The following is a 27,135-nucleotide window of genomic DNA, read 5'->3' on the forward strand; positions in this document are numbered from 1 at the left end:
ATTTTTCCCCAATTTTTCCCAATCTTTTCCCATTTTTCCCATTTTTCCTATTTTTTCCCATTTTTCCCATTTTTCCCAATTTTTCCAATTTTTTTCCATTTTTCCCAATCTTTTCCCATTTTCCTGTTTTTTCCTTTTTTTCCCATTTTTTCCTATTTTTCCCCATTTTCCCATTATTCCCAATTTTTCCCCATTTTCCCCAATTTTCCCCATTTTTCCCATTTTCCCCAATTTTCCCCATTTTTCCCATTTTTTCCAATTTTCTCAATTTTTCCCAATTTTTCCTATTTTTCCTATTTTTCCCATTTTTCCCATTTTTCCCATTTTTCCCATTTTCCCCATTTTTCCCAATTTTTCCCATTATTCCCATTTTTCCTCGTTTTTCCCATTTTTTCCATTTTCCCATTTTTTCCTATTTTTCCCCAATTTTCCCCAATTTTTCCCATTTTTCCCAATTTTTCCCATTTTCCCAATTTTCCCAATTTTCCCCTTTTTCCCAATTTTTCCCATTTCTCCCAGTGATCAACAAATACAAGAGGAGAAGATTCCAGAAAACCAAAAACCTCCTGACAGGAGAGACAGAGGCAGATCCCGAGATGATCAAGGTGAGAATTCCCAAATTTCGGGAATTTTTGGGGATTTATTCCCAAAATTCTGGGGTTTTGGGATTTATTCCCAAAATTTTGGGATTTATTCCCAGATTTTGGGTTTTTTTTGGGATTTATTCCCAAAATTTTGGGGATTTTTTTGGATTTATTCCCAAATTTTGGGGTTTTTATGGAATTTATTCTCAAAATTTTGGGGTTTTTTTTGGGATTTATTCCCAAATTTTGGGGTTTTTATGGAATTTATTCTCAAAATTTTGGGGTTTTTTTTGGGATTTATTCCCAAATTTTGGGGTTTTTATGGAATTTATTCTCAAAATTTTGGGTTTTTTTTTGGGATTTATTACTAAATTTTGGGGTTTTTAGGGATTTATTCCCAAAATTTTGGTTTTTTTTTTATTTATTCCCAGATTTTGGGTTTTTTGGGATTTATTTCTAGATTTTGGGCTTTCTTGGGGATTTATTCCCAAAATTTTGGGGTTTTTGGGGATTTATTCCCAGATTTTGGGGATTTATTCCCAAAATTTGGGGATTTTTTGGGATTTATTCCCAAAATTTTTGGGCTTTTTGGGATTTATTCCCAGATTTTGGGTTTTTATTCCCAGATTTTGGGTTTTTTTGGGATTTATTCCCAAATTTTGGCGGTTTTTTTTTGCGATTTATTCCCAATTTTTGAGGTTTTTGGGGATTTTTTGAGAGCGGAAAATGCCTTTTTTTTCGGGATTTTTTTAGGGGGATTTTTTTCAGGATTTTTTCAGGCTTTTTTCGGAATTTTTTTTGCTATTTTTTTTGCGATTTTTTCCGCGATTCTTTTTGGGATTTCTTTGGGGATTTTTTTTGGGATCCCATTCCAATTCCCACTTTTTCCCTTGCAGAGAGTGGAAAATCCCTTTTTTTCTGCCATTTTTTTTGGGATTTTTTCGCGATTTTTTTCACGATTTTTTCTGGGATTTTTTTTTGGGATTTTTTCGGGATTCCCATTCCAATTCCCGTTTTTCCCTTTCCAGACAGTGCAAAATCCCTTTTTTTTGCGATTTTTTTGGGGATTTTTTTGGAGGATTTTTTGGAGGATTTTTTGGGGGATTTTTTCCGCAATTTCTTTTGCAATTTTTTTTGCAATTTTTGGGGGGGATTTTTTGGAGGATTTTTTTCGGGATCTTTTTGGGGGATTTTTTGGGATTTTTTTTCAGGATCTTTTTGGGATTTTTTGGGATCTTTTTGGGATTTTTTGGGGGATTCTTTTGGGGATTTTGGGGGGATCTTTTTTTATTTTTTTCACGATTATTTCCGCTATTTTTTTCACGATTTTTTCCGCGATTCTTTTTGGGATTTCTTTGGGAATTTTTTTTGGGGATTCCCATTCCAATTCCCATTTTTTCCCTTGCAGAGAGTGGAAAATCCCATTTTTTTGCCATTTTTTCACGATTTTTTCCTCAATTTTTTTCACTATTTTTTCTGGGATTTTTTCCGGGATTTCTTTGTTGTTTTTTTTTGGGATTCCCACTCCAATTCCCATTTTTCCCCTGCAGAGAGTGGAAAATCCCTTTTTTTTTCCCATTTTTTTTGGAATTTTTTCGCGATTTTTTCGCTATTTTTTTCTGGATTTTTTTGGGGATCCTTTTCGGGATTTTTTGGGGATTTTTTTTTTGGGATTCTCACTCCAATTGCCATTTTTTGCCTTGCAGAGAGCGGAGGACTTCGGGCCGGTGGAGGTGATCTCCCACTGGCACCCCAACCTGACCATCAACATGGTGGATGACCACACGCCCTGGGTCAGGGGCAGCGTCCCTCCCCCCCTGGACCAGTGTGAGCTCCAAAAATTGGGAATTTCTGCCTTTTCCAGGAAAAATCCTGTGAAATTCCGTGTTTTCCGTGAAAATCCCGTTAAAATCCGTGAAAATCCCATTCAAATCCATGAAAATCCCATTCAAATCCGTGAAAATCCCATTCAAATCCATGAAAATCCCATTCAAATCCATGAAAATCCCATTCAAATCCATGAAAATCCCATTCAAATCCGTGAAAATCCCATTCAAATCCGTGAAAATCCCATTCAAATCCGTGAAAATCCCATTAAAATTCCATGAAAATCCCGTTAAAATCCATGAAAATCCCGTTCAAATCCATGAAAATTCCATTAAAATCCCGTGAAAATCCCGTTAAAATCCGTGAAAATCCCGTTAAAATTCCATAAAAATCCCGTTAAAATCCGTGAAAATCCCGTTAAAATTCCATGAAAATCCCGTTCAAATCCGTGAAAATCCCATTAAAATCCATGAAAATCCTGTTGAAATCCATGAAAATCCCATTAAAATAATACTAAAAATCCATTATATCCCATTAAAATCCATGAAAATCCCGTTAAAATAATACTAAAAATCCATTATATCCCATTAAAATCCCATTAAAATCCCATTAAGATCTTACTAAAGTCCCATTAAAAACTTGTTAAAATCCCATTGAAATCCTATTACAATATTACTAAAATCCTATTAAAATCCTATTAAAATCCATTAAATTCCCATTAAAATCCCATTAAAATTCTGTTAAAATCCCATTAAAATCCCATTAAAATCTTACTAAGATCTTACTAGAATCCCATGAAAATCCTATTAGAATCTGTTAAAATCCCATTAAAATCCCATTAAAATCTTAACTAAAATCCTATTAAAAATCCCATTAAAATCCCATTAAAATCCCATTAAAACCCCGTTAAAAACCCCGTTTAAAACCCTGTTAAAACCCCATTAAAATCCCATTAAAATTCCATTAAAGTCCCATTGAAATCCCATTAAAATTCTATTAAAATCCATTAAATCCTATTAAAATTCCATTAAAATCCCATTAAATTGTATTAAAAATCCCATTAAAATCCGTTAAAATCCTATTGAAATCCTATTAAGATCTTACTAAAATCCCATTAAAACCCCATTTAGGTCTTACTAAAACCCTATTAAAAATCCTATTTAAAATCCATTAAAATCCTATTAAAGTCCTGTTAAAGTCTATTAAAATTCTATTAAAATCCTATTGAAAACCTGTTAAAATTCTGTTAAAATCCATTAAAATCCATTAAAATTAGTTAAAATTCCATTAAAATCCCATTAAAATCCATTAAAATCCCATTAAAATCCCATTAAATCCCGTTAACAGCAGGGTGATTTTGGGCTCAGAGAGCTCTGCTAGCTCCCAGTGCTTCCCAGTGCTTCCCAGTGCTCCTCACTCCCTATTCCCAATCAATTATTCCCAATCAATTATTCCCAATGAATTATTCTCATTCCTAATCAATTATTCTCAATCAATTATTCCCAATGAATTATTCTCATTCCTAATCAATTATTCCCATTCCCAATCAATTATTCCCATTCCCAATCAATTATTCCCAATGACTTATTCCCATTCCCAATGAACTTTTCCCATTTCCAAGGACTTATTTCCATTCCCAATCAATTATTTCCATTCCCAATCAATTATTCCCAATGACTGATTCCCATTTCTAATGACTTTTTCCCATTCTCAATGACTTATTTCCATTCCCAATGAACTTTTCCCATTCCCAATGAACTTTTTCCATTCCCAATGAACTTTTCCCAATCAATTTTCCCATTCCCAATGAATAATTCCCATTATTTTCCCCATTTTTCCCGTTCCCAGACGTCAAGTTCGACGCCCTCAGCGGCGATCACTTCCCAATCAATTATTCCCATTCCCAATCAATTATTCCCAAGGAATTTTTCCCGTTCCCAATGACTTTTTCCCATTATTTTCCCACCCCAGACGTCAAGTTCGACGCTCTGAGCGGCGACTACTTCCCCATCCTGTACTTCAACGACTACTGGAACCTGCAGCGCGACTATTTCCCCATCAACGAGTCGCTGCGGCGGCTGCCCTTCCGCCTGTCCTTCTGTCCCCTGTCCCTGTGGCGCTGGCAGCTCTACGCCGCCCAGAGCTCCAGGTCACCCTGGAACTTCCTGGGGGAAGATCTCTACGAGCAGAGCGACGAGGAGCAGGACTCCGTCAAGGTGGGGATTCTGGATTTTTTGGGGTTTTTCATGGTTTTTTGGGGATTTTCCTGGTTTTTCCCGGTTTTTTGGGGCATTTTCCTGAGTTTTTTGGGGGTTTTTCCTGATTTTTTGGGGGGTTTTCCTGGTTTTTCTGGGTTTTTTGGGGGATTTTCCCGATTTTTCCTGGTTGTTGGAGGGATTTTAGGGGGATTTTCCTGATTTTTCAGGGGATTTTCCTGGTTTTTCCCGGTTTTTTGGGGCATTTTCCTGAGTTTTTTGGGGGTTTTTCCTGATTTTTTGGGGGATTTTCCTGGTTTTTCCAGGTTTTTTGGGGGATTTTCCTGGTTTTTCCAGGATTTTGGGGGGATTTTCCCAATTTTTCCTGATTTTTTGGGGTTTTAGGGGGATTTTCCTGATTTTTTGGGGGATTTTCCTGGTTTTTCACGGTTTTTTGGGGCATGTTCCTGAGTTTTTTGGGGGTTTTTCCTGATTTTTGGGGATTTTCCTGGTTTTTCTGGGTTTTTTGGGGATTTTCCTGGTTTTCCTCCGGATTTTGGGGGATTTTCCCATTTTTCCTGGATTTTCTGGGTTTTAGGGATTTTTCCAATTTTTTGGGATTTTCCTGGCTTTTTCTGGCTTTTGGGGGATTTTCCTGGTTTTTCCGGATTTTGGGGATTTCCTGATTTTTCCGATTTTTTGGGGTTAGGGGATTTTCCTGGTTTTGTGGGAATTTTCTGATTTTTCCGGTTTTTTGGGGATTTTCCTGGTTTTTCTGTTTTTTTTGGGGGATTTTCCCATTTTTCCTGATTTTTGGGGTTTTAGGGATTTTCCTGATTTTTCATAGATTTTCCTGGTTTTTTGGGGGATTTTCCTGGTTTTTCACGGTTTTTTGGGGCATTTTCCTGAGTTTTTTGGGGGTTTTTCCTGATTTTTTGGAGGATTTTCCTGGTTTTTCTGGGTTTTTTGGGGGATTTTCCTGGTTTTTCCAGGATTTGGAGGGATTTTTCCTGATTTTTTGGGGTTTTAGGGGGATTTTCCTGATTTTTCAGGGGATTTTCCTGTTTTTTTGGGGGATTTTCCTGGTTTTTCCGGGATTTTGGGGGGATTTTCCCGATTTTTCCTGATTTTTTGGGGTTTTAGGGGGATTTTCCTGATTTTTCAGGGGATTTTCCTGGTTTTTTGGGGGATTTTCCTGGTTTTTCACGGTTTTTTGGGGGTTTTCCTGAGTTTTTTGGGGGTTTTTCCTGATTTTGGGGGGATTTTCCTGGTTTTTCTGGGGGATTTTCCTGGTTTTTCTGGGTTTTTGGGGGATTTTCCCGATTTTTCCTTGTTGTTGGAGGGATTTTAGGGGGATTTTCCTGATTTTTCAGGGGATTTTCCCGGTTTTTTGGGGGATTTTCCTGGTTTTTCCCGGTTTTTTGGGGCATTTTCCTGAGTTTTTGGGGGGTTTTTCCTGATTTTTTGGGGATTTTCCTGGTTTTTCTGGGTTTTTTTGGGGATTTTCCTGGTTTTTCCGGGTTTTTTGGGGGATTTTCCCGATTTTTCCTGGTTGTTGGAGGGATTTTTCCTGATTTTTTGGGGTTTTAGGGGGATTTTCCTGATTTTTCAGGGGATTTTCCTGGTTTTTTGGGGGATTTTCCTGGATTTTCCCGGTTTTTTGGGGCATTTTCCTGAGTTTTTTGGGGGTTTTTCCTGAGTTTTTGGGGGATTTTCCCGATTTTTCCTGGTTGTTGGAGGGATTTTAGGGGGATTTTCCTGATTTTTCAGGGGATTTTCCTGGTTTTTTTGGGGGATTTTCCTGGTTTTTCCCGGTTTTTTGGGGCATTTTCCTGAGTTTTTTGGGGGTTTTTCCTGATTTTTGGGGGATTTTCCTGGTTGTTCTGGGTTTTTTGGGGGATTTTCCTGGTTTTTCCAGGATTTTGGGGGGATTTTCCCGATTTTTCCTGGTTGTTGGTGGGATTTTTCCTGATTTTTTGGGGTTTTAGGGGGATTTTCCTGATTTTTCAGGGTATTTTCCTGGTTTTTGGGGGGTTTTCCTGGTTTTTGTGGGTTTTTGGGGATTTTCCTGACTTTTTTTGGTTTTTAGGGGGTTTTTCCCAAGTTTTCTGGGTTTTTTGGGGGATTTTCCTGTTTTTTGGGGGGTTGTCCTGATTTTTTTTGGTTTTTAGGGTTTTTTTCCTGGTTTTTCTGGGTTTTTGGGGGATTTGCCTGATTTTTTGGGGTGTTCAGGGGGATTTTCCTGATTTTCCCCATTTTTAAAGGAGGATTTTCCCTTTTTTTTGGGCAATTTCCCTGATTTTTCCTGATTTTTGGGGGGTTTTGGGGGATTTTCCCGATTTTCTGGGGGTTTTTGGATTTTCATGGTTTTTAGGGGGATTTTCCTGATTTTTTGGGCAGTTTTCTTGATTTTTCTTGGTTTTTGAGGGGGTTTCCCTATATTTTTGGGCAATTTTCCTGATTTTTCAGGGTTTGGGAATTTTCCCATTTTGGGGGGGTTTTCCTGATTTTCTTGGGGTTTTTAGGGGGATTTTCCTGGTTTTTTGGGGGGATTTTCCTGGTTTTTTGGGGGATTTTCCTGATTTTTTCCCAGTTTTTTGGGGGATTTTCCTGATTTTTCTGCAGTTTTTAGGAAGGTTTTCTCGATCTTTCTGGGGTTTTAGGGGGTTTTCCTGTTTTTTTGGGGGAATTTTCTGATTTTTCTGGGGTTTTTGGGGGATTTCGCTGATTTTTTTGGGGGATTTCCTCAATTTTCCCATTTTTTCGGGGATTTTTCCAGATTTTTTTGGGTTTTTAGGGTGATTTTCCTGATTTTTCAGGGTATTTTCCTGGTTTTTTGGGGGGTTTTCTTGATTTTTATGGGTTTTTTTGGGGGATTTTCTCAGTTTTTTGGGGGATTTTCCTGGTTTTTCAGGGGGTTTTGTGGGATTTTTCTCGGTTTTTGGGCAATTTTCCTGATTTTTCTGGTTTTGGGGGATTTTCCTGATTTTTCAGGGTTTTGGGGGATTTTCCTGTTGTTTTGGGGGTTTTCAGGGTTTCCCATTTTTTGGGGGATTTTCCCAATTTTTCTGGGTTTTTAGGGATTTTCTTGGTTCTTCCTTGGTTTTTGGGGATTTTACTGATTTTTCTGGGGTTTTGGGGAATTTTCCCAATTTTTCAGCATTTTAGGGGGATTTTCCCTGGTTTTTAGGGGGATTTTTCTGATTTTTCGGGGGTTTTAGAGAATTTTCCCAATTTTTCTGGGGTTTTAGGGGGTTTTTCCTGATTTTCCCTATTTTTTAGGGGCATTTTTTGGGGGGCTCTGCCGGGGTTTTGGGGGGCTTTTTCGGGGCATTTTCCTGATTTTTTTTGGGTCAATTTTCCCGATTTTTCAGGGTTTTTTAGGGCAGCTTTGCTGGTTTTTTCAAGGGGTTTGGGGTGGGGGAGAGTCCTGGGATTGGTCTTTAGGGTTTATCCCATTCCCAGTGGATTTATCCCTTTTCCCAAGGAATTTATCCCTTTTCCCAAAGGATTTATTCCATTCCCAAAGGATTTATCCCATTCCAAGGAATTTATCCCTTTTCCCAAGGATTTTTTCCATTCCCAAAGGGTTTATCCCATTTCTAAGGAATTTTTCCCAATCCCAAATGCTTTTCTCCCCATTCCCAATAGATTTTTCCCATTCCCAAGTGGTTTTATCCCTTTTCCCAATGGGTTTATCCCTTTTCCTGAGGACTTTATCCCTTTTCCCAAAGGATTTCTCCCAATCCCAAATGCTTTTCTCCCCATTCCCAATAGATTTTTCCCATTCCCAAGTGGTTTTCTCCCCATTCCCAAGGAATTTATCCCTTTTCCCAAGGAATTTATCCCTTTTCCCAATAGATTTCTCCCCAATCCCAAATGCTTTTCTCCCCATTCCCAAGGAATTTATCCCTTTTCCCAGTGGATTTATCCCTTTTCCCAATGGATTTCTCCCAATCCCAAATGCTTTTCTCCCCATTCCCAAGGCATTTCTCCCTTTTCCCAAGGAATTCACCCCAATTCCCAACACGTTTCTCCCATTCCCAGTCCCTCCAACCCCCCAGGGCTCTCTTTACATTCCCAAAAATTCCCGAATTCCCACGGATTTTCCCCAATTTTCCAGGTGGCTCTGCTGGAGACCAACCCTTACCTGCTGGCTCTCACCATCGTCGTCTCCATCGTGCACAGCGTCTTCGAGTTCCTCGCCTTCAAGAACGGTCAGAATTCCCACTTTTTCTGCCTTTTCCGGGAATTTTCCCACTTTTTACACCTTTTCCGGGAATTTTCCCAGGAATTTTCCCACCTTTTCCCACCTTTTCCCACTTTTTCCCACTTTTTCTCACCCTTTTCCCACCTTTTCAATGAAATTTTCCCACGTTTTGCACTTTTTCTCATGGATTTTCCCACGTTTTCCTGCGAATTTTCCCACCTTTTCCCACTTTTTCTGACCTTTTCCAGCTTTTCCCACCTTTTCCCGAGAATTTTCCCAGGAATTTTCCCACCTTTTCCCACCTTTTCCCATTTTTTCCCACTTTTTCCCATTTTTCCCACCTTTTCAGCCTTTTCCCACCTTTTCCCAGGAATTTTCCAGCCTTTTCCTGGGAATTCTCACACCTTTACACACTTTTTCCCATTTTTTCCTACCTTTTCCCACATTTTCCCACTTTTCCCACCTTTTGCCACATTTTTCCTACGTTTTCCAGGAATTTTCCCAGGAATTCTCCCACCTTTTCCCACTTTCTCCCATTTTTTCCCAGGAATTTTCCCACCTTTTCCCACTTTTTCCTGAGAATTTTCCGACCTTTTCCAGACTTTTCCCAGGAATTTTCCCACCTTTTCCCATTTTTTCCCCAGAATTTCCCACCTTTTCCCGGGAATTTTCCTGGGAATTTTCCCACATTTCCCATTTTTTCCCGGGAATTCTCTTACTTTTTCCCACTTTTTCTCACCCTTTTCCCACCTTTTCCCACGTTTTTCCCACATTTTCCCCATGTTTTCCCAAAGTTTTCCCACCTTTTCCCATTTTTTCCTGGGAATTTTCTCACCTTTTCCCACCTTTTCCCACCTCTTTCCAGGAATTCTGCAACCTTTTCCCACCTTTTCAGCCTTTTCCCAGGAATTTTCCAGCCTTTTCCTGGGAATTCTCCCACCTTTTCCCACTTTTTCCCACTTTTTCCCATTTTTTCCCACCTTTTCCCACCTTTTTCCCACCTTTTCCCAGGAATTTTCCCTCCTTTTCCCATTTTTTCCCATTTTTTCCCATTTTTTCCCATTTTTTCCCATTTTTTCCCATTTTTTTCCCAGGAATTTCCCACCGTTTGCCAGGAATTTTCCCACCTTTTCCCACTTTTTCCAGCCTTTTCAAGCGTTTTCCAACTTTTCCCACCTTTTCCTGGAGGTTTTTCCAGGTTTTTGGGGTTTTTTGTAGGTTTTTTGGGGGTTTCTGTAGTTTTTTTGGTTTTTTCCCAGGTTTTTTGGAGATTTTTTTGGTTTTTCCGTGTTTTTTGGGTTTTTTAGGGGTTTTTTTTTGTTTTTTGGGGGTTTTTTTGGGGTTTTTTTCAGTTTTTTGGGGTTTTCTGTAGGTTTTTGGGGGTTTTTTCCAGGTTTTTTTGGTTTTTCATTGGTTTTTTTCAGGTTTTTTGGGTTTTTTCCATGTTTTTTGGGGTTTTTTCCATGTTTTTTGGGGTTTTCTGTAGGTTTGTCCATGTTTTTCACTAGAACCTCTGTGTTTTTTGGGGTTTTTTTCAGGTTTTTTTAGGTTTTCTGTAGTTTTTTGGGGGTTTTTTTCTCATTTTTTGGGGGTTTTTTCAGTTTTTTCCAGTTTTTTTCAGTTTTTTTGACTTTTTTTCCTATTTTTCTCCCCTCAGACATCCAGTTCTGGAACAGCCGGCAGTCCCTGGAAGGACTCTCTGTGGTTTTTGGGGTTTTTTTGGTTTTCTGTAGGTTTTTTGGGGTTTTTTCCAGGTTTTTGGGGTTTTTTTGTTTTTTTTTCAGGTTTTCTGTAGGCTTTTTTGGGTTTTCTGTGGTTTTCTGTAGGTTTTTTTGGGTTTTCTATAGGATTTTTGGGGTTTTTTCCCAGGTTTTTTTGGGTTTTTTCCAGTTTTTTGGGGTTTTTTTCCATTTTTGAGGGGTTTTTTTGGGTTTTTTGGAGTTTTTCATGATTTTTTCTCCCCTCAGACATCCAGTTCTGGAACAGCCGGCAGTCCCTGGAAGGACTCTCCGTGATTTTTGGGGTTTTTTGGGTTTTCTGTAGGTTTTCTGTAGGTTTCCTTGGTTTTTTCCCAGGTTTTTCCATGTTTTTCACTAGAATCTCTGTGTTTTTTGGGGTTTTTTTCAGGTTTTTTGGGGTTTTTTTCCCAGTTTTTTTGGAGTTTTTTCCAGTTTTTTGGGGTTTTTTTTGGTTTTTTGGGGGTTTCTGTAGGTTTTTTTCAGGTTTTTTGAGTTTTTTTCCCTATTTTTCTCCCCTCAGACATCCAGTTCTGGAACAGCCGGCAGTCCCTGGAAGGTCTCTCGGTCCGCTCTGTGTTTTTTGGGGTTTTCCAATCCCTGGTGGTTCTTCTGTACATTTTGGACAACGAGACCAACTTCGTGGTTCAGCTCAGCGTCTTCATCGGGCTGCTCATCGACCTCTGGAAGATCACCAAGGTCATGGACGTCAGGGTGAGTGCAAACGGGGTTGAAATGGGATTTTTTGGGGTTGAAATGGGATTTTTTGGGGTCAAAATGGGATTTTTCCTGATTTTTTGGGGTTTAAATGGGATTTTTTTGGGGTTTAATTGGGATTTTTACCGATCTTTTTGGGGTTTAAATGGGATTTTTCCTGATTTTTTTGGGGTTTAAATGGGATTTTTTGGGGTTTAAATGGGATTTTTTGGGGTTGAAATGGGATTTTTACTGATCTTTTTGGGGTTTAAATGGGATTTTTCCTGATTTTTTTGGGGTTTAAATGGGATTTTTTGGGGTTTAAATGGGATTTTTCTGGGATTTTTTGGGGTCAAAATGGGATTTTTTCCCAATTTTTTGGGGTTTAAATGGGATTTTTACCGATTTTTTGGGGTTTAAATGGGATTTTTTGGGATGTAAATGGGATTTTTCAGGGATTTTTTGGGGTTTAAATGGGATTTTTCTGGGATTTTCTGGGGTTTAAATGGGATTTTTCTGGGATTTTTTGGGGTTTAAATGGGATTTTTCCCAATTTTTTTGGGGTCTAAATGGGATTTTTTGGGATGTAAATGGGATTTTTCCTGATTTTTTGGGGTTTAAATGGGTTTTTTCCCGATTTTTTGGAGTTTACATGGGTTTTTTCCTGGTTTTTTGGGGTTTAAATGGGATTTTTCCCGATTTTTTTGGGTTTAAATGGGTTTTTTACCGATCTTTTGGGGGTTTAAATGGGGTTTTTCCCAGTTTTTTGGGGTCTAAATGGGGTTTTTAGGGTTTAAATGGGATTTTTTGGGGTTTAAATGGGATTTTCCCCGATTTTTTGGGGATTTTTCTGGGATTTTTTGGGATGTAAATGGGATTTTTCAGGGATTTTTTGGGGTTTAAATGGGATTTTTCCCAATTTTTTGGGGGTCTAAATGGGATTTTTTGGGGTTTAAATGGGATTTTTCCTGATTTTTCTGGGGTTTAAATGGGATTTTTCCTGATTTTTTGGAGTTTACATGGGTTTTTCCTAATTTTTTGGGGTTTAAATGGGATTTTTCCCGATTTTTTGGATTTTTCTGGGATTTTTGGGATGTAAATGGGATTTTTCTGGGATTTTCGGGGGTTTAAATGGGATTTTTCCCGATTTTTGGGGTTTAAATGGGATTTTTCCTGATTTTTTGGGGTTTAAATGGGATTTTTTGGGGTTGAAATGGCATTTTTGGGGGTTTAAATGGGATTTTTCCCGATTTTTCTGGGGTTTAAATGGGATTTTTTGGGGTCTAAATAGGATTTTTCCCGATTTTTTGGGGTTTTAAATGGGATTTTTCTGGGATTTTTTGGGGTTTGAATGGGATTTTTCCTGATTTTTGGGGGTCGAAATGGGATTTTTTGGGATGTAAATGGGATTTTTCCTGATTTTTTTGGGTTTAAATGGGATTTTTCCCGATTTTTTGGGATTTTTCTGGGATTTTTTGGGATGTAAATGGGATTTTTGTGGGTTTAAATGGGATTTTTCCCGATTTTTCTGGGGTTTAAATGGGATTTTTTGGGGTTTAAATGGGATTTTTCCTGATTCTTTGGGGTTTAAATGGGTTTATTCTGGTTTTCTTGGGCTTTTAATGTGCTTTTTCCAATTTTTTGGGGGTCTAAGTGGGTTTTTTCCCTTTTTTTTGAGTTCTAAGTCAGTTTTTTTCCAATTTTTTTGGATTCTAACTCAGTTTTTCCCTTTTTTTTTTTGGATTCTAACTCAGTTTTTCCCATTTTTTTTGGGTTCTAAGTCAGTTTTTTCCCAATTTTTTTGGATTCTAACTCAGTTTTTCCCATTTTTTTTGGATTCTAACTCAGTTTTTCCCAATTTTTTTGGCTTCTAACTCAGTTTTTCCCTTTTTTTTTGGATTCTAACTCAGTTTTTCCCAATTTTTTTGGATTCTAACTCAGTTTTTCCCATTTTTTTGAGTTCTAACTCAGTTTTTTCCCAATTTTTTTGGCTTCTAACTCAGTTTTTCCCAATTTTTTTTGGATTCTAACTCAGTTTTTCCCTTTTTTTTTTTGGATTCTAACTCAGTTTTTTCCCTTTTTTTTGGATTCTAACTCAGTTTTTCCCCTTTTTTTGGATTCTAACTCAGTTTTTCCCAATTTTTTTGGATTCTAACTCAGTTTTTCCCAATTTTTTTGGCTTCTAACTCAGTTTTTCCCATTTTTTTTGGGTTCCAAGTCAGTTTTTCCCCTTTTTTTTGAGTTCTAACTCAGTTTTTCCCAATTTTTTTGGGTTCCAAGTCAGTTTTTCCCAATTTTTTTGGATTCTAACTCAGTTTTTCCCAATTTTTTTGGCTTCTAACTCAGTTTTTCCCTTTTTTTTTGGATTCTAACTCAGTTTTTCCCAATTTTTTTGGATTCTAACTCAGTTTTTCCCATTTTTTTGAGTTCTAACTCAGTTTTTTCCCAATTTTTTTGGCTTCTAACTCAGTTTTTCCCAATTTTTTTTGGATTCTAACTCAGTTTTTCCCTTTTTTTTTTTGGATTCTAACTCAGTTTTTTCCCTTTTTTTTGGATTCTAACTCAGTTTTTCCCCTTTTTTTGGATTCTAACTCAGTTTTTCCCAATTTTTTTGGATTCTAACTCAGTTTTTCCCAATTTTTTTGGATTCTAACTCAGTTTTTCCCAATTTTTTTGGGTTCCAAGTCAGTTTTTCCCCTTTTTTTTGAGTTCTAACTCAGTTTTTCCCAATTTTTTTGGGTTCCAAGTCAGTTTTTCCCAATTTTTTTGGATTCTAACTCAGTTTTTCCCATTTTTTTTTGGGTTCTAACTCAGTTTTTCCCATTTTTTTTTGGGTTCTAACTCAGTTTTTCCCATTTTTTTTTGGATTCTAACTCAGTTTTTCCCGTTTTTTTCCGGCCAGCTGGACAGGGAGAACAAAGTCGCAGGAATTTTCCCTCGAGTGACCTTCAAGGATAAATCCACTTATGTGGAATCTTCCACCAAAGTCTACGACGATGTGAGTCCCAAAATTCCCTGGAATTCATCCCAAAAATTCCCTGGAATTCGTCCCAAAATTAACTGGAATTCATCCCAAAATTCCCTGGAATTCATCCCAAAATTTGACCCAAATTTCCATGGAATTCATCCCAAAATTCCCTGGGATTTATCCCAAAATTTGACCCAAAATTTCCTGGGATTTGACCCAAAATTTCCTGGGATTTGACCCAAAATTTCTTGGAATTTATCCCAAAATTTCTTGGGATTTATCCCAAAATTTCCAGGATTTGACCAAAAATTTCTTGGAATTTCACCCAAAATTCCCTGGGATTTATCCCAAAATTTGACCCAAAATTTTCTGGGATTTATCCCAAAATTTGACCCAAATTTCCCTGGGATTTATCCCAAATTTCCCTGGGATTTATCCCAAAATTAACTGGAATTTATCCCAAAATTTCCTGGGATTTGACCCAAAATTTCCTGGAATTTGACCCAAAATTTCCTGGAATTCATCCCAAAATTCCCTGGGATTTATCCCAAAATTTCCTGGGATTTATCCCAAAATTAACTGGGATTTATCCCAAAATTTCCTGGGATTTATCCCAAAATTTCCTGGGATTTATCCCAAAATTAACTGGAATTTATCCCAAAATTAACTGGAATTTATCTCAAAATTTCCTGGGATTTGACCCAAAATTCCATGGAATTCATCCCAAAATTTCCTGGGATTTGACCCAAAATTTCCTGGGATTTATCCCAAAATTTCCTGGGATTTGACCCAAAATTCCCAGAAAAAATCCCCAAATCAACTCTAAACCAACCCTGGAATTCCATAAATGGAATTGATAATAAATGGATGATCAATTGATGATCAATTGATAATAAATTGATAATAAATTGATGATAAATTGATGACAAATTGATGATAAATCGATGATAAATTGATGAGAAATGGATGATAAATGGATGATCAATTGATGATAAATGGATAATAAATTGATGAGAAATTGATAATAAATGGATGAGAAATTGATGAGAAATTGGTGAGAAATTGATGAGAAATTGGTGAGAAATTGATGAGAAATTGGTGATAAATTGATGACAAATTGATGATCAATTGACGAGAAATTGATGATAAACTGATGATAAATTGATGATAAATCAATGATAAATTGACCCAAAATCACCTCAAATGACCCAAAATCAACCCAAAATTCCCAGAAAAAATCCCAAATCAACTCTAAACCAACCCTGGAAATCCACAAATGGAATTGATGAGAAACTGAGAAATTGATGAGAAATTGATGATAAACTGATAAATTGATGACAAATGGATGATAAATGGATGAGAAATTGATGATCAATTGATGATCAATTGATGAGAAATGGATGATAAATTGATGAGAAATTGATGATCAATTGATGATCAATTGATGAGAAATGGATGATAAATTGATGATAAATTGATGAGAAATTGATGAGAAATTGGTGATAAATGGATGAGAAATTGATGAGAAATTGATAATAAATGGATGAGAAATTGGGGAGAAATTGATGAGAAATTGATGATCAATTGATAATAAATGGTTGAGAAATTGATGATAAATTGATCAATTGACGACAAATTGGTGATAAACTGATAAATGGATGATAAATGGATGATAAATTGATGAGAAACTGATGATAAATTGATGAGAAATTGGTGATAAATTGATGAGAAATTGGTGAGAAATTGATGAGAAACTGATGATAAATTGATAATAAATGGATGATAAATTGATGACAAATTGATGATCAATTGGTGATAAATTGATGATAAATTGATGGTAAATTGATGAAAAATAGATGATCAATTGATGATCAATTGGTGATCAATTGATAATAAATGGATGAGAAATTGATGATTAATTGATGATAAATTAATGATCAATTGATGATGAATTGATGATCAATTGATAATAAGTGGATGATGAATTGATGAGAAGTGGATGATCAATGGATGAGAAATTGATGATCAATTGATGATAAATTGATGAGAAATTGATGATCAATTGATGATCAATTGATGAAAAATTGATGAAAAATTGATGACTTGAATTGATCATAAATTGATAAATTGATGATAAATTGATGCTAAACTGATAAATTGATGATAAATTGATGAAAAATTGATTATAAATTGATGACTTGAATTGATCATAAGTCGATAAATTGATGATAAATTGATGAAAAATTGATGACTCGAATTGATCATAAATTGATAAGTTGATGATAAATTGATGCTAAACTGATAAATTGATGATAAATTGATGATAAATTGATGATAAATTGATGATAAATCAATGATAAATCGACCCAAAATCCCCCCAAACGACCCCAAATCGCCCCAAAATCCCCCAATCAAAAATCCCCAACCCACCTCCAGCCATTCCCAGCCCTTTTCCCACGGATTTTTCCCGTTTTTCCCGTTTTTTCCAGATGGCATTTCGGTACCTGTCGTGGCTGCTGTTCCCCCTGCTGGGCTGCTATGCTGTGTACAGCCTGCTCTACCTGGAGCACAAAGGCTGGTACTCCTGGGTGCTCAGCATGCTCTATGGATTCCTGCTGACTTTTGGTGAGAAACCCCAAAAAAAACCCCAAAAAAATCCCAAAAAAAATCCCAAAATCCGCAAAAAAATCGTCAGAAAAATCGTCAAAAAAATTCCCGAGAAAATCTGAAAAAATCGCCAAAAAATTCCCCAAAAAATCTCCCAAACCAACCATTCTCTGATGGCTTCCTGCTGACCTTCGGTGAGAAATCCTAAAAAAAACCCCCAAAAAATCCCAAAAAAATATCCCAAAATCCGCAAAAAAATCGTCAGAAAAATCGTCCAAAAAATCCCCGAAAAAATCTGAAAAAATCGCCAAAAAATTCCCCAAAAAATCCCCCAAACCAACCATTCCCTGATGGATTCCTGCTGACCTTCGGTGAGAAATCCCAAAAAAAACCCCAAAAAAATCCCAAAATTCCCGAAAAAATCCCAAAATCGGCAAAAAAATCGGCAAAAAAATGACCCCAAACTGCCCCAAGCTGCCCATTCCCTGCTCTACCTGGAGCACAAAGGCTGGTACTCCTGGGTGCTCAGCATGCTCTACGGCTTCCTGCTGACTTTTGGTGACAAACCCCAAAGAAAACCCCAAAAAAATCCCCAAAAAATATCCCAAAATCGGCAAAAAAATCGTCAAAAAAATCCCCGAGAAAATCTGAAAAAATCACCAAAAAATTCCCCAAAGAATCTCCCAAACCAACCATTCCCTGATGGATTCCTGCTGACCTTCGGTGAGAAATCCCAAAAAAAACCCCAAAAAAATCCCAAAATCCCTGAAAAAATTATCAAAATCGGCAAAAAAATCGTCCAAAAAATCCCCGAGAAAATCTGAAAAAATCGCCAAAAAATTCCCCAAAAAAATCTCCCAAACCAACCATTCCCTGATGGATTCCTGCTGACTTTCGGTGAGAAATCCCAAAAAAAATCCCCAAAAAATCCCAAAATTCCCGAAAAAATTATCAAAATCCCCCAAAAAATGCCCCCAAATGCCCCAAGCTGCCCATTCCCTGCTCTCCCTGGAGCACAAAGTTGGTACTCCTGGGTGCTCAGCATGCTCTACGGCTTCCTGCTGACTTTTGGTGAGAAACCCCAAAAAAAACCCCAAAAAAATCCCAAAATTCCCAAAAAAATCTGCAAAAAAATCGTCCAAAAAATCCCTGAGAAAATCTGAAAAAATCACCAAAAAATTCCCCAAAGAGTCTCCCAAACCAACCATTTCCTGATGGATTCCTGCTGACCTTCGGTGAGAAATCCCAAAAAAACCCCCAAAAAATCCCAAAATTCCCGAAAAAATCCCAAAATCGGCAAAAAAATCGGCAAAAAAATGACCCCAAGCTGCCCATTCCCTGCTCTCCCTGGAGCACAAAGTTGGTACTCCTGGGTGCTCAGCATGCTCTAGGGATTCCTGCTGACTTTTGGTGAGAAACCCCAAAAAAATCCCAAAAAAATCCCAAAATTCCCGAAAAAATTATCAAAATCGTCAAAAAAATCGGCAGAAAAATAGGCAAAAAAATTCCCGAGAAAATCCCTGAGAAAATCCCAAAAAACTTCCCCAAACCAACCATTCCCTGATGGCTTCCTGCTGACTTTCGGTGAGAAATCCCAAAAAAAACCCCAAAAAAATCCCAAAATCCCTGAAAAAATTATCAAAATCGGCAAAAAAATCAGCAAAAAAATGCCCCCAAATGTCCCAAGCTGCCCATTCCCTGCTCTCCCTGGAGCACAAAGTTGGTACTCCTGGGTGCTCAGCATGCTCTAGGGATTCCTGCTGACTTTCGGTGAGAAACCCCAAAAAAAACCCCAAAAAAATCCCAAAATTCCCTGAAAAAATCGTCAGAAAAATCGTCCAAAAAATCCCCGAGAAAATCTGAAAAAATTGCCAAAAAATTCCCCAAAAAAATCTCCCAAACCAACCATTCTCTGATGGATTCCTGCTGACCTTCGGTGAGAAATCCCAAAAAAAACCCCAAAAAATCCCAAAATTCCCGAAAAAATCCCAAAATCGGCAAAAAAATCGGCAAAAAAATGACCCCAAGCTGCCCATTCCCTGCTCTCCCTGGAGCACAAAGTTGGTACTCCTGGGTGCTCAGCATGCTCTAGGGATTCCTGCTGACTTTTGGTGAGAAACCCCAAAAAAACCCCAAAAAAATCCCAAAATTCCTGAAAAAATTATCAAAATCGGCAAAAAAATCGTCAGAAAAATCGGCAAAAAAATTCCCGAGAAAATCCCTGAGAAAATCCCAAAAAACTTCCCCAAACCAACCATTCCCTGATGGCTTCCTGCTGACTTTCGGTGAGAAATCCTAAAAAAAACCCCAAAAAAATCCCAAAAAAATATCCCAAAATCCCTGAAAAAATTATCAAAATCCGCAAAAAAATCGTCAAAAAAAATCCCCGAAAAATGCTAAAAAAAATATGCCAAAAAATTCCCCCAAACCAACCATTCCCTGATGGCTTCCTGCTGACCTTCGGGGAGAAATCCCCAAAAAAACCCCAAAATCCTAAAGAAAATCCTCCAAAAAATCCAGAAAAAATCACCCTGGAATGCCCCAAAAAATCCCCAAAAATCGTCAAAAAAATTCCCAAGGAAATATCCCCCAAACCAACCATTCCCTGATGGATTCCTGCTGACTTTCGGTGAGAAATCCCAAAAAAAACCCCAAAAAAAATCCCAAAATCCTTGAAAAAATTATCAAAATCGGCAAAAAAATCGTCAAAAAAAATCCCCGAAAAATGCTAAAAAACATATGCCAAAAAATTCCCCCAAACCAACCATTCCCTGATGGCTTCCTGCTGACTTTCGGTGAGAAACCCCAAAAAAAACCCCAAAAAAATCCCAAAATTCCCGAAAAAATTATCAAAATCGGCAAAAAAATGACCCCAAACTGCTCCAACCTGCCCATTCCCTGCTCTACCTGGAGCACAAAGTTGGTACTCCTGGGTGCTCAGCATGCTCTAGGGATTGCTGCTGACTTTTGGTGAGAAATCCCAAAAAAAACCCCAAAAAAATCCCAAAATCCCTGAAAAAATTATCAAAATTGGCAAAAAAATCGTCAAAAAAATCCCGGAGAAAATGACCCAAAAAATGCCCCAAAAAATCCCCCAAACCAACCATTCCCTGATGGCTTCCTGCTGACCTTTGGGGAGAAATCCCAAAAAAAACCCCAAAAAATCCCAAAAAAATATCCCAAAATCAAAAAAAAAATCCCTGAAAAAATCGGCAAAAAAATCGTCAAAAAAATTCCTGAAAAATGCTAAAAAAAATATGCCAAAAAATTCCCCCAAACCAACCATTCCCTGATGGCTTCCTGCTGACTTTCGGTGAGAAATCCTAAAAAAAACCCCAAAAAAATCCCAAAATTCCCGAAAAAATCCCAAAATCGGCAAAAAAATCCCCAAAAAATGCCCCCAAATGCCCCAACCTGCCCATTCCCTGCTCTCCCTGGAGCACAAAGTTGGTACTCCTGGGTGCTCAGCATGCTCTAGGGATTGCTGCTGACTTTTGGTGAGAAATCCTAAAAAAAATGCCAAAAAATCCCCAAAAAATATCCCAAAATCGTCAGAAAAATCGGCAAAAAAATTCCCGAGAAAATCCCTGAGAAAATCCCAAAAAACTTCCCCAAACCAACCATTCCCTGATGGCTTCCCGCTGACCTTTGGTGAGAAATGCCAAAAAATATCCCAAAAAAATCTCAAAATTCCTGAAAAAATTATCAAAATTCGCAAAAAAATCGTCAAAAAAATCCCCGAGAAAATCTGAAAAAATCGTCAAAAAAATTCCCAAGGAAATATCCCCCAAACCAACCATTCCCTGATGGATTCCTACTGACCTTCGGTGAGAAATCCTAAAAAAAACCCCAAAAAATCCCAAAAAAATATCCCAAAATCAAAAAAAAATCCCTGAAAAAATCGGCAAAAAACGTCCAAAATCCCAGAAAAATGCTAAAAAAAAATCCCAAAAAATTCCCCCAAACCAACCATTCCCTGATGGATTCCTGCTGACTTTCGGTGAGAAATCCCAAAAAAAACCCCAAAAAAATCCCAAAATTCCCAAAAAAATAGTCAGAAAAATCGTCCAAAAAATCCCCGAGAAAATCTGAAAAAATCGCCAAAAAATTCCCCAAAAAAATCTCCCAAACCAACCATTCTCTGATGGCTTCCTGCTGACCTTCAGTGAGAAATCCCAAAAAAACCCAAAATCCTAAAGAAAATCCTCAAAAAAATCCTGAAAAAATCACCCCAGAAAGCCCCAAAAAATCCCCAAAAATCCGTGAAAAAATCATCCAAAAAATATCCCAAAAAATCCCCAAACCAACCATTCCCTGATGGCTTCCTGCTGACCTTCGGGGAGAAATCCCAAAAAAAACCCCAAAATATCCCAAAATTCCCAAAAAATCCTCAAAACAATCACCCCAGAAAGCCCCAAAAAATCCCCGAAAAATCCCAAAAAAATCCTCAAAAAATCCCAAAAATTTCCCCAAAAAATCTCCCAAACCAACCATTCCCTGATGGATTCCCGCTGACCTTCGGTGAGAAATCCTAAAAAAAAACCCCAAAAAAATCCCAAAATCCCTGAAAAAATTATCAAAATCGGCAAAAAAATCCCCAAAAAAATGCCCCCAAATGCCCCAAGCTGCCCATTCCCTGCTCTCCCTGGAGCACAAAGTTGGTACTCCTGGGTGCTCAGCATGCTCTAGGGATTCCTGCTGACTTTTGGTGAGAAATCCCAAAAAAAACCCCAAAATCCTAAAGAAAATCCTCGAAAAAATCCAGAAAAAATCACCCTGGAATGCCCCAAAAAATCCCCAAAAATCGTCAAAAAAATTCCCAAGGAAATATCCCCCAAACCAACCATTCCCTGATGGCTTCCTGCTGACTTTTGGTGAGAAATCCCAAAAAAAACCCCAAAAAAATCCCCAAAAAAATCCCAAAATCCGCAAAAAAATCGTCAGAAAAATCGTCAAAAAAATCCCCGAGAAAATCTGAAAAAATCGCCAAAAAATTCCCCAAAAAAATCTCCCAAACCAACCATTCCCTGATGGCTTCCTGCTGACTTTCGGTGAGAAATCCCAAAAAAACCCCCAAAAAAACCCCAAAAAAATCCCAAAATCGGCCAAAAAATCGGCAGAAAAATCGTCAAAAAAATTCCCGAGAAAATCCCTGAGAAAATCCCAAAAAACTTCCCCAAACCAACAATTCCCTGATGGCTTCCTGCTGACCTTCGGTGAGAAATCCCAAAAAAAACCCCAAAAAAATCCCAAAATTCCCAAAAAAATCTGCAAAAAAATCGTCCAAAAAATCCCTGAGAAAATCTGAAAAAATCACCAAAAAATTCCCCAAAGAATCTCCCAAACCAACCATTCCCTGATGGATTCCTGCTGACCTTCGGTGAGAAATCCCAAAAAAAACCCCAAAACAATCCCAAAATCCCTGAAAAAATTATCAAAATCGGCAAAAAAATCGTCAAAAAAATCCCTGAGAAAATCTGAAAAAATCGCCAAAAAATTCCCCAAAAAATCCCCCAAACCAACCATTCCCTGATGGATTCCTGCTGACCTTCGGTGAGAAATCCCAAAAAAAATCCCCAAAAAATCCCAAAATTCCCGAAAAAATCCCAAAATCGGCAAAAAAATCCCCAAAAAAATGACCCCAAATGCCCCAAGCTGCCCATTCCCTGCTCTCCCTGGAGCACAAAGTTGGTACTCCTGGGTGCTCAGCATGCTCTAGGGATTCCTGCTGACTTTTGGTGAGAAATCCCAAAAAAACCCCAAAAAAATCCCCAAAAAATATCCCAAAATCCGCAAAAAAATCGTCAAAAAAATCCCCGAGAAAATCTGAAAAAATCGCCAAAAAATTCCCCAAAAAAATCTCCCAAACCAACCATTCCCTGATGGCTTCTTGCTGACCTTCGGTGAGAAATCCCAAAAAAAACCCCAAAAAAATCCCAAAAAAATATCCCAAAATCAAAAAAAAAATCCCTGAAAAAATCGGCAAAAAAATCGTCAAAAAAATCCCCGAAAAATGCTAAAAAAATATCCCAAAAAATTCCCCCAAACCAACCATTCCCTGATGGCTTCCTGCTGACCTTTGGGGAGAAATCCCAAAAAAAACCCAAAAAAATCCCAAATCTGTCCAAAATCCCGAAAAAATTCACCCCAGAAAGCCCCAAAAAATCCCCCAAAATCCCAAAAAAAATCCTCTAAAAAATATCCCCAAAAAATCTCCCAAACCAACAATTCCCTGGTGGCTTCCTGCTGACCTTCGGTGAGAAATCCCAAAAAAAACCCCAAAAAAATCCCAAAATTCCCGAAAAAATCCCAAAATCGGCAAAAAAATCCCAAAAAAAATCCCCGAAAAATGCTAAAAAAAATCCCAAAAAATTCCCCCAAACCAACCATTCCCTGATGGATTCCTGCTGACTTTCGGTGAGAAATCCCAAAAAAAACCCCAAAAAAATCCCAAAATTCCAAAAAAATCCCCAAAAAAATCGTCAAAAAAATCCCCAAGAAAATCTGAAAAAAAAGCCCCAAAAAGTTCCCCAAAAAAGCCCCAAAAAAATCTCCCAAACCAACCATTCCCTGATGGCTTCCTGCTGACCTTTGGGGAGAAATCCCAAAAAAAACCCCAAAAAAATATCCCAAATCTGTCCAAACTCCAAAAAAAATCCTCAAAAAAATCCCCCAAAAAATATCCCCAAAAAATCCCCAAAAAAATCCAAAAAAAATCCCCGAAAATCCTCCAAAAAATCCTCAAAAAAAATCCCAAAAAATTCCCCAAACCAACCATTCCCTGATGGCTTCCTGCTGACCTTTGGTGAGAAATCCCAAAAAAAACCCCAAAAAAATATCCCAAAATTCCCAAAAAAATCCTCAAAAAAATCACCCCAGAATGCCCCAAAAAATCCCCGAAAAATCCCCAAAAAATCCTCAAAAAAATCCCAAAAATTTCCCCAAAAAATCCCCCAAACCAACCATTTCCTGATGGATTCCTGCTGACCTTCGGGGAGAAATCCCAAAAAAAACCCCAAAAAAATCCCAAAATTCCCAAAAAAATCCGCAAAAAAATCGTCAAAAAAATCCCTGAGAAAATCTGAAAAAATCGCCAAAAAATTCCCCAAAAACTTCCCCAAACCAACCATTCCCTGATGGATTCCTGCTGACCTTCGGTGAGAAATCCCAAAAAATATCCCAAAAAAATCCCAAAATTCCCGAAAAAATTATCAAAATCCCCCAAAAAATGCCCCCAAATGCCCCAAGCTGCCCATTCCCTGCTCTCCCTGGAGCACAAAGTTGGTACTCCTGGGTGCTCAGCATGCTCTAGGGATTGCTGCTGACTTTTGGTGAGAAATCCCAAAAAAACCCCCAAAAACATCCCAAAATCCCTGAAAAAATTATCAAAATCGGCAAAAAAATCGTCCAAAAAATCCCCAAGAAAATCTGAAAAAATCGCCAAAAAATTCCCAAAAAAAATCTCCAAATCAACCATTCCCTGATGGATTCCTGCTGACTTTCGGTGAGAAATCCCAAAAAAAACCCCAAAAAAATCCCAAAATCCCTAAAAAAAAATCCCAAAATCGGCAAAAAAATCGTCCAAAAAATCCCCGAGAAAATCTGAAAAAATCGCCAAAAAATTCCCCAAAAAAATCTCCCAAATCAACCATTCCCTGATGGATTCCTGCTGACCTTTGGGGAGAAATCCCAAAAAAAACCCCAAAAAAATCCCAAAAAAAATCCCAAAATCGGCCAAAAAATCGTCAGAAAAATCGGCAAAAAAATTCCCGAGAAAATCCCTGAGAAAATCCCAAAAAACTTCCCCAAACCAACCATTCCCTGATGGCTTCCTGCTGACCTTCGGTGAGAAATCCCAAAAAATATCCCAAAAAAATCCCAAAATCCCTGAAAAAATTATCAAAATTGTCAAAAAAATCCCTGAGAAAATCTGGAAAAATCGCCAAAAAATTCCCCAAAAAATCTCCCAAACCAACCATTCCCTGATGGATTCCTGCTGACCTTTGGTGAGAAATCCCAAAAAAAACCCCAAAAAAATCCCAAAATTCCAAAAAATCCCTAATCCCATTTTTTCTCATTTTTTCTCATTTTTTCCCATTTTTCCCCAGGATTCATCACGATGACCATTGCCTAATCCTGTTTTTTCTCTTTTTTTTCTCTTTTTTTCCCATTTTTTCCAGGATAACTCTATTTCAGGGCACCCCAAACTATTCCCTAATCCCATTTTATTCCCATTTTTTCCCGGTTTTTCTCATTCTTTCCCGTTTTTTTCCCGTTTTTCCCCATTTTTTTCCCATTTTTTCTCATTTTATTCCCGTTTTCTCCACAGGATTCATCACCATGACCCCTCAACTCTTCATCAACTACAAACTCCAGTCGGTGGCTCACCATGACCATTCCCTAATCCCATTTTATTCCCATTTTTTCCCCGTTTTTTCTCATTCTTTCCCATTTTTTTCCCATTTTTTTCCCGTTTTTTCCCGTTTTTTCCCGTTTTTTCTCATTTTATTCCCATTTTCTCCCCAGGATTCATCACCATGACCCCTCAACTCTTCATCAACTACAAACTCCAGTCGGTGGCTCACCATGACCATTCCCTAATCCCATTTTTTCCCTGTTTTTTCCCTGTTTTTTCCCTGTTTTTCCCCGTTTTTTCCCATTTTTTCCCATTTTTTTCCCATTTTTTCTCATTTTTTCCCATTTTTCTCGTTTTTCTCCCCAGGATTCATCACGATGACCCCCCAACTCTTCATCAACTACAAACTCCAGTCCGCAGCTCACCTGCCCTAGTTTTTTTCCCGTTTTTTTCCCATTTTTTCCCGTTATTTCTCATTCTTTCCCATTTTTTTCCCATTTTTCCCCATTTTCTTCCCATTTTTTCTCATTTTTTCCCATTTTTCTCGTTTTTCTCCCCAGGATTCATCACGATGACCCCCCAGCTGTTCATCAACTACAAGCTGCAGTCCGTAGCTCACCTGCCGTGGCGCATGCTCACCTACAAAGCTCTCAACACCTTCATCGACGACCTGTTCGCCTTCGTCATCAAGATGCCCATGATGTACAGGATAGGCTGCCTGCGAGATGGTATGGGATTTTGGGGAAATTTTGGGGTTTTTCCAGGGGTTTTTGGGGATTTTTGGGGATATCCCATTTTTGGGGGATTTTAATGGGGTTTTTTGGGATTTTCACAGTTTTCGGGGGGATTTTCCAGCGTTTTTTGGGATTTTTCTGGGTTTTTTAGGATTTTTCCTGGGGGTTTTTGGGGATTTTTCATGGGTTTTTTGGGAATTTTCACGGGTTTTTGGGGGATTTTCACAGGTTTATTGGGAATTTTCCCCTTTTTTTGGCGGGTTTTCCAGGGGTTTTTTTGGATTTTCATGGATTTTTGGGGGATTTTCCCATTTTTTCAGGGGATTTTCCTGGGTTTTTGGGGTTTTCCAATTTTTTGGGATTTTCCAGGGATTTTGGGGGATTTTCAGGTTTTTTGGGGGATTTTAATGGGGTTTTTTTTGGGTTTTCCAGGGGTTTTTTTTGGATTTTCCCATTTTTCCCGCCTCTCACCATGCCAAGTTTCCTGGTATAGAATCACCATGGGGGTTTTTTTTGAATTCTCCCAGGATTTTGGGAATTTTCCCGGGTTTTTTTGGGATTTTCCAGGATTTTTTTTGGGATTTTCCAGGATTTTTTGGGGGATTTTCCAGGATTTTTTGGGGATTTTCCAGGGTTTTTTTGGGGGGATTTTCTTGGGGTTTTTTTGGGATTTTCTTGGGGTTTTTTTGGGATTTTCCCATTTTTCCCCCCTCTGACCATCCCAAATTTCACCCCAGACATGATGTTCTTCATTTACCTCTACCAGTATGGAATCACCTTGGGGTTTTTTTGGGATTTTCCCCTGTTTATTTGGGATTTTCCTGGGGTTTTTTTGGGGGATTTTCCCAGTTTTTTGGGGTTTTTTTGGGATTTTCTCACCTCTCACATCCCAAATTTTCTCCCCCCAGACGTGATGTTCTTCATTTTCCTCTACCAGTATGGAATCAAAATGGGGTTTTTTTGGGATACTCCTGTTTTTTGGGGGATTTTCATGCGTTTTTTTTGGGATTTTCCCGGGTTTTCTTTGGGATTCTCTCATTTTTTTGGGATTTTCCCGTGTTTATTTGGGATTTTCCCGGGGGTTTTTTTGGGATTTTCCCACCTTTCACCTCCCAAATTCCCAATTTCTCACCTCCCAAATTTTCCCATTTCTCTCCCCGCCAGACGTGGTGTTCTTCATTTACCTCAACCAGCGGGTGGGTTTGTTTTGGGATTTTCCCAT

The 27,135-nt window shown here is 38.0% G+C and overlaps 1 protein-coding gene across 1 annotated transcript in view; it reads left to right on the top strand.

The window, feature by feature from the left end:
* Positions 1-507: 507 nt before the first annotated feature.
* The window catches only part of LOC146423949 (putative lipid scramblase CLPTM1), a 28,353-nt gene continuing 1,725 nt past the window's right edge, over positions 508-27,135 (top strand). Inside the window, exons 1-8 of the mRNA XM_085044039.1 lie at positions 508-605; positions 2,291-2,411; positions 4,383-4,627; positions 8,730-8,823; positions 11,076-11,266; positions 14,151-14,246; positions 16,706-16,841; positions 25,740-25,907. Of these exons, the coding sequence (XP_084900165.1) occupies positions 597-605; positions 2,291-2,411; positions 4,383-4,627; positions 8,730-8,823; positions 11,076-11,266; positions 14,151-14,246; positions 16,706-16,841; positions 25,740-25,907 (1,060 nt within the window). The 5' untranslated portion in view covers positions 508-596. The remainder of the gene's footprint in view (positions 606-2,290; positions 2,412-4,382; positions 4,628-8,729; positions 8,824-11,075; positions 11,267-14,150; positions 14,247-16,705; positions 16,842-25,739; positions 25,908-27,135) is intronic.

This window comes from Lichenostomus cassidix, unplaced genomic scaffold (genome assembly GCF_008360975.1).
Source record: "Lichenostomus cassidix isolate B80296 unplaced genomic scaffold, HeHo_3.0 HiC_scaffold_35, whole genome shotgun sequence".
Lineage (NCBI taxonomy): Eukaryota > Metazoa > Chordata > Aves > Passeriformes > Meliphagidae > Lichenostomus > Lichenostomus cassidix.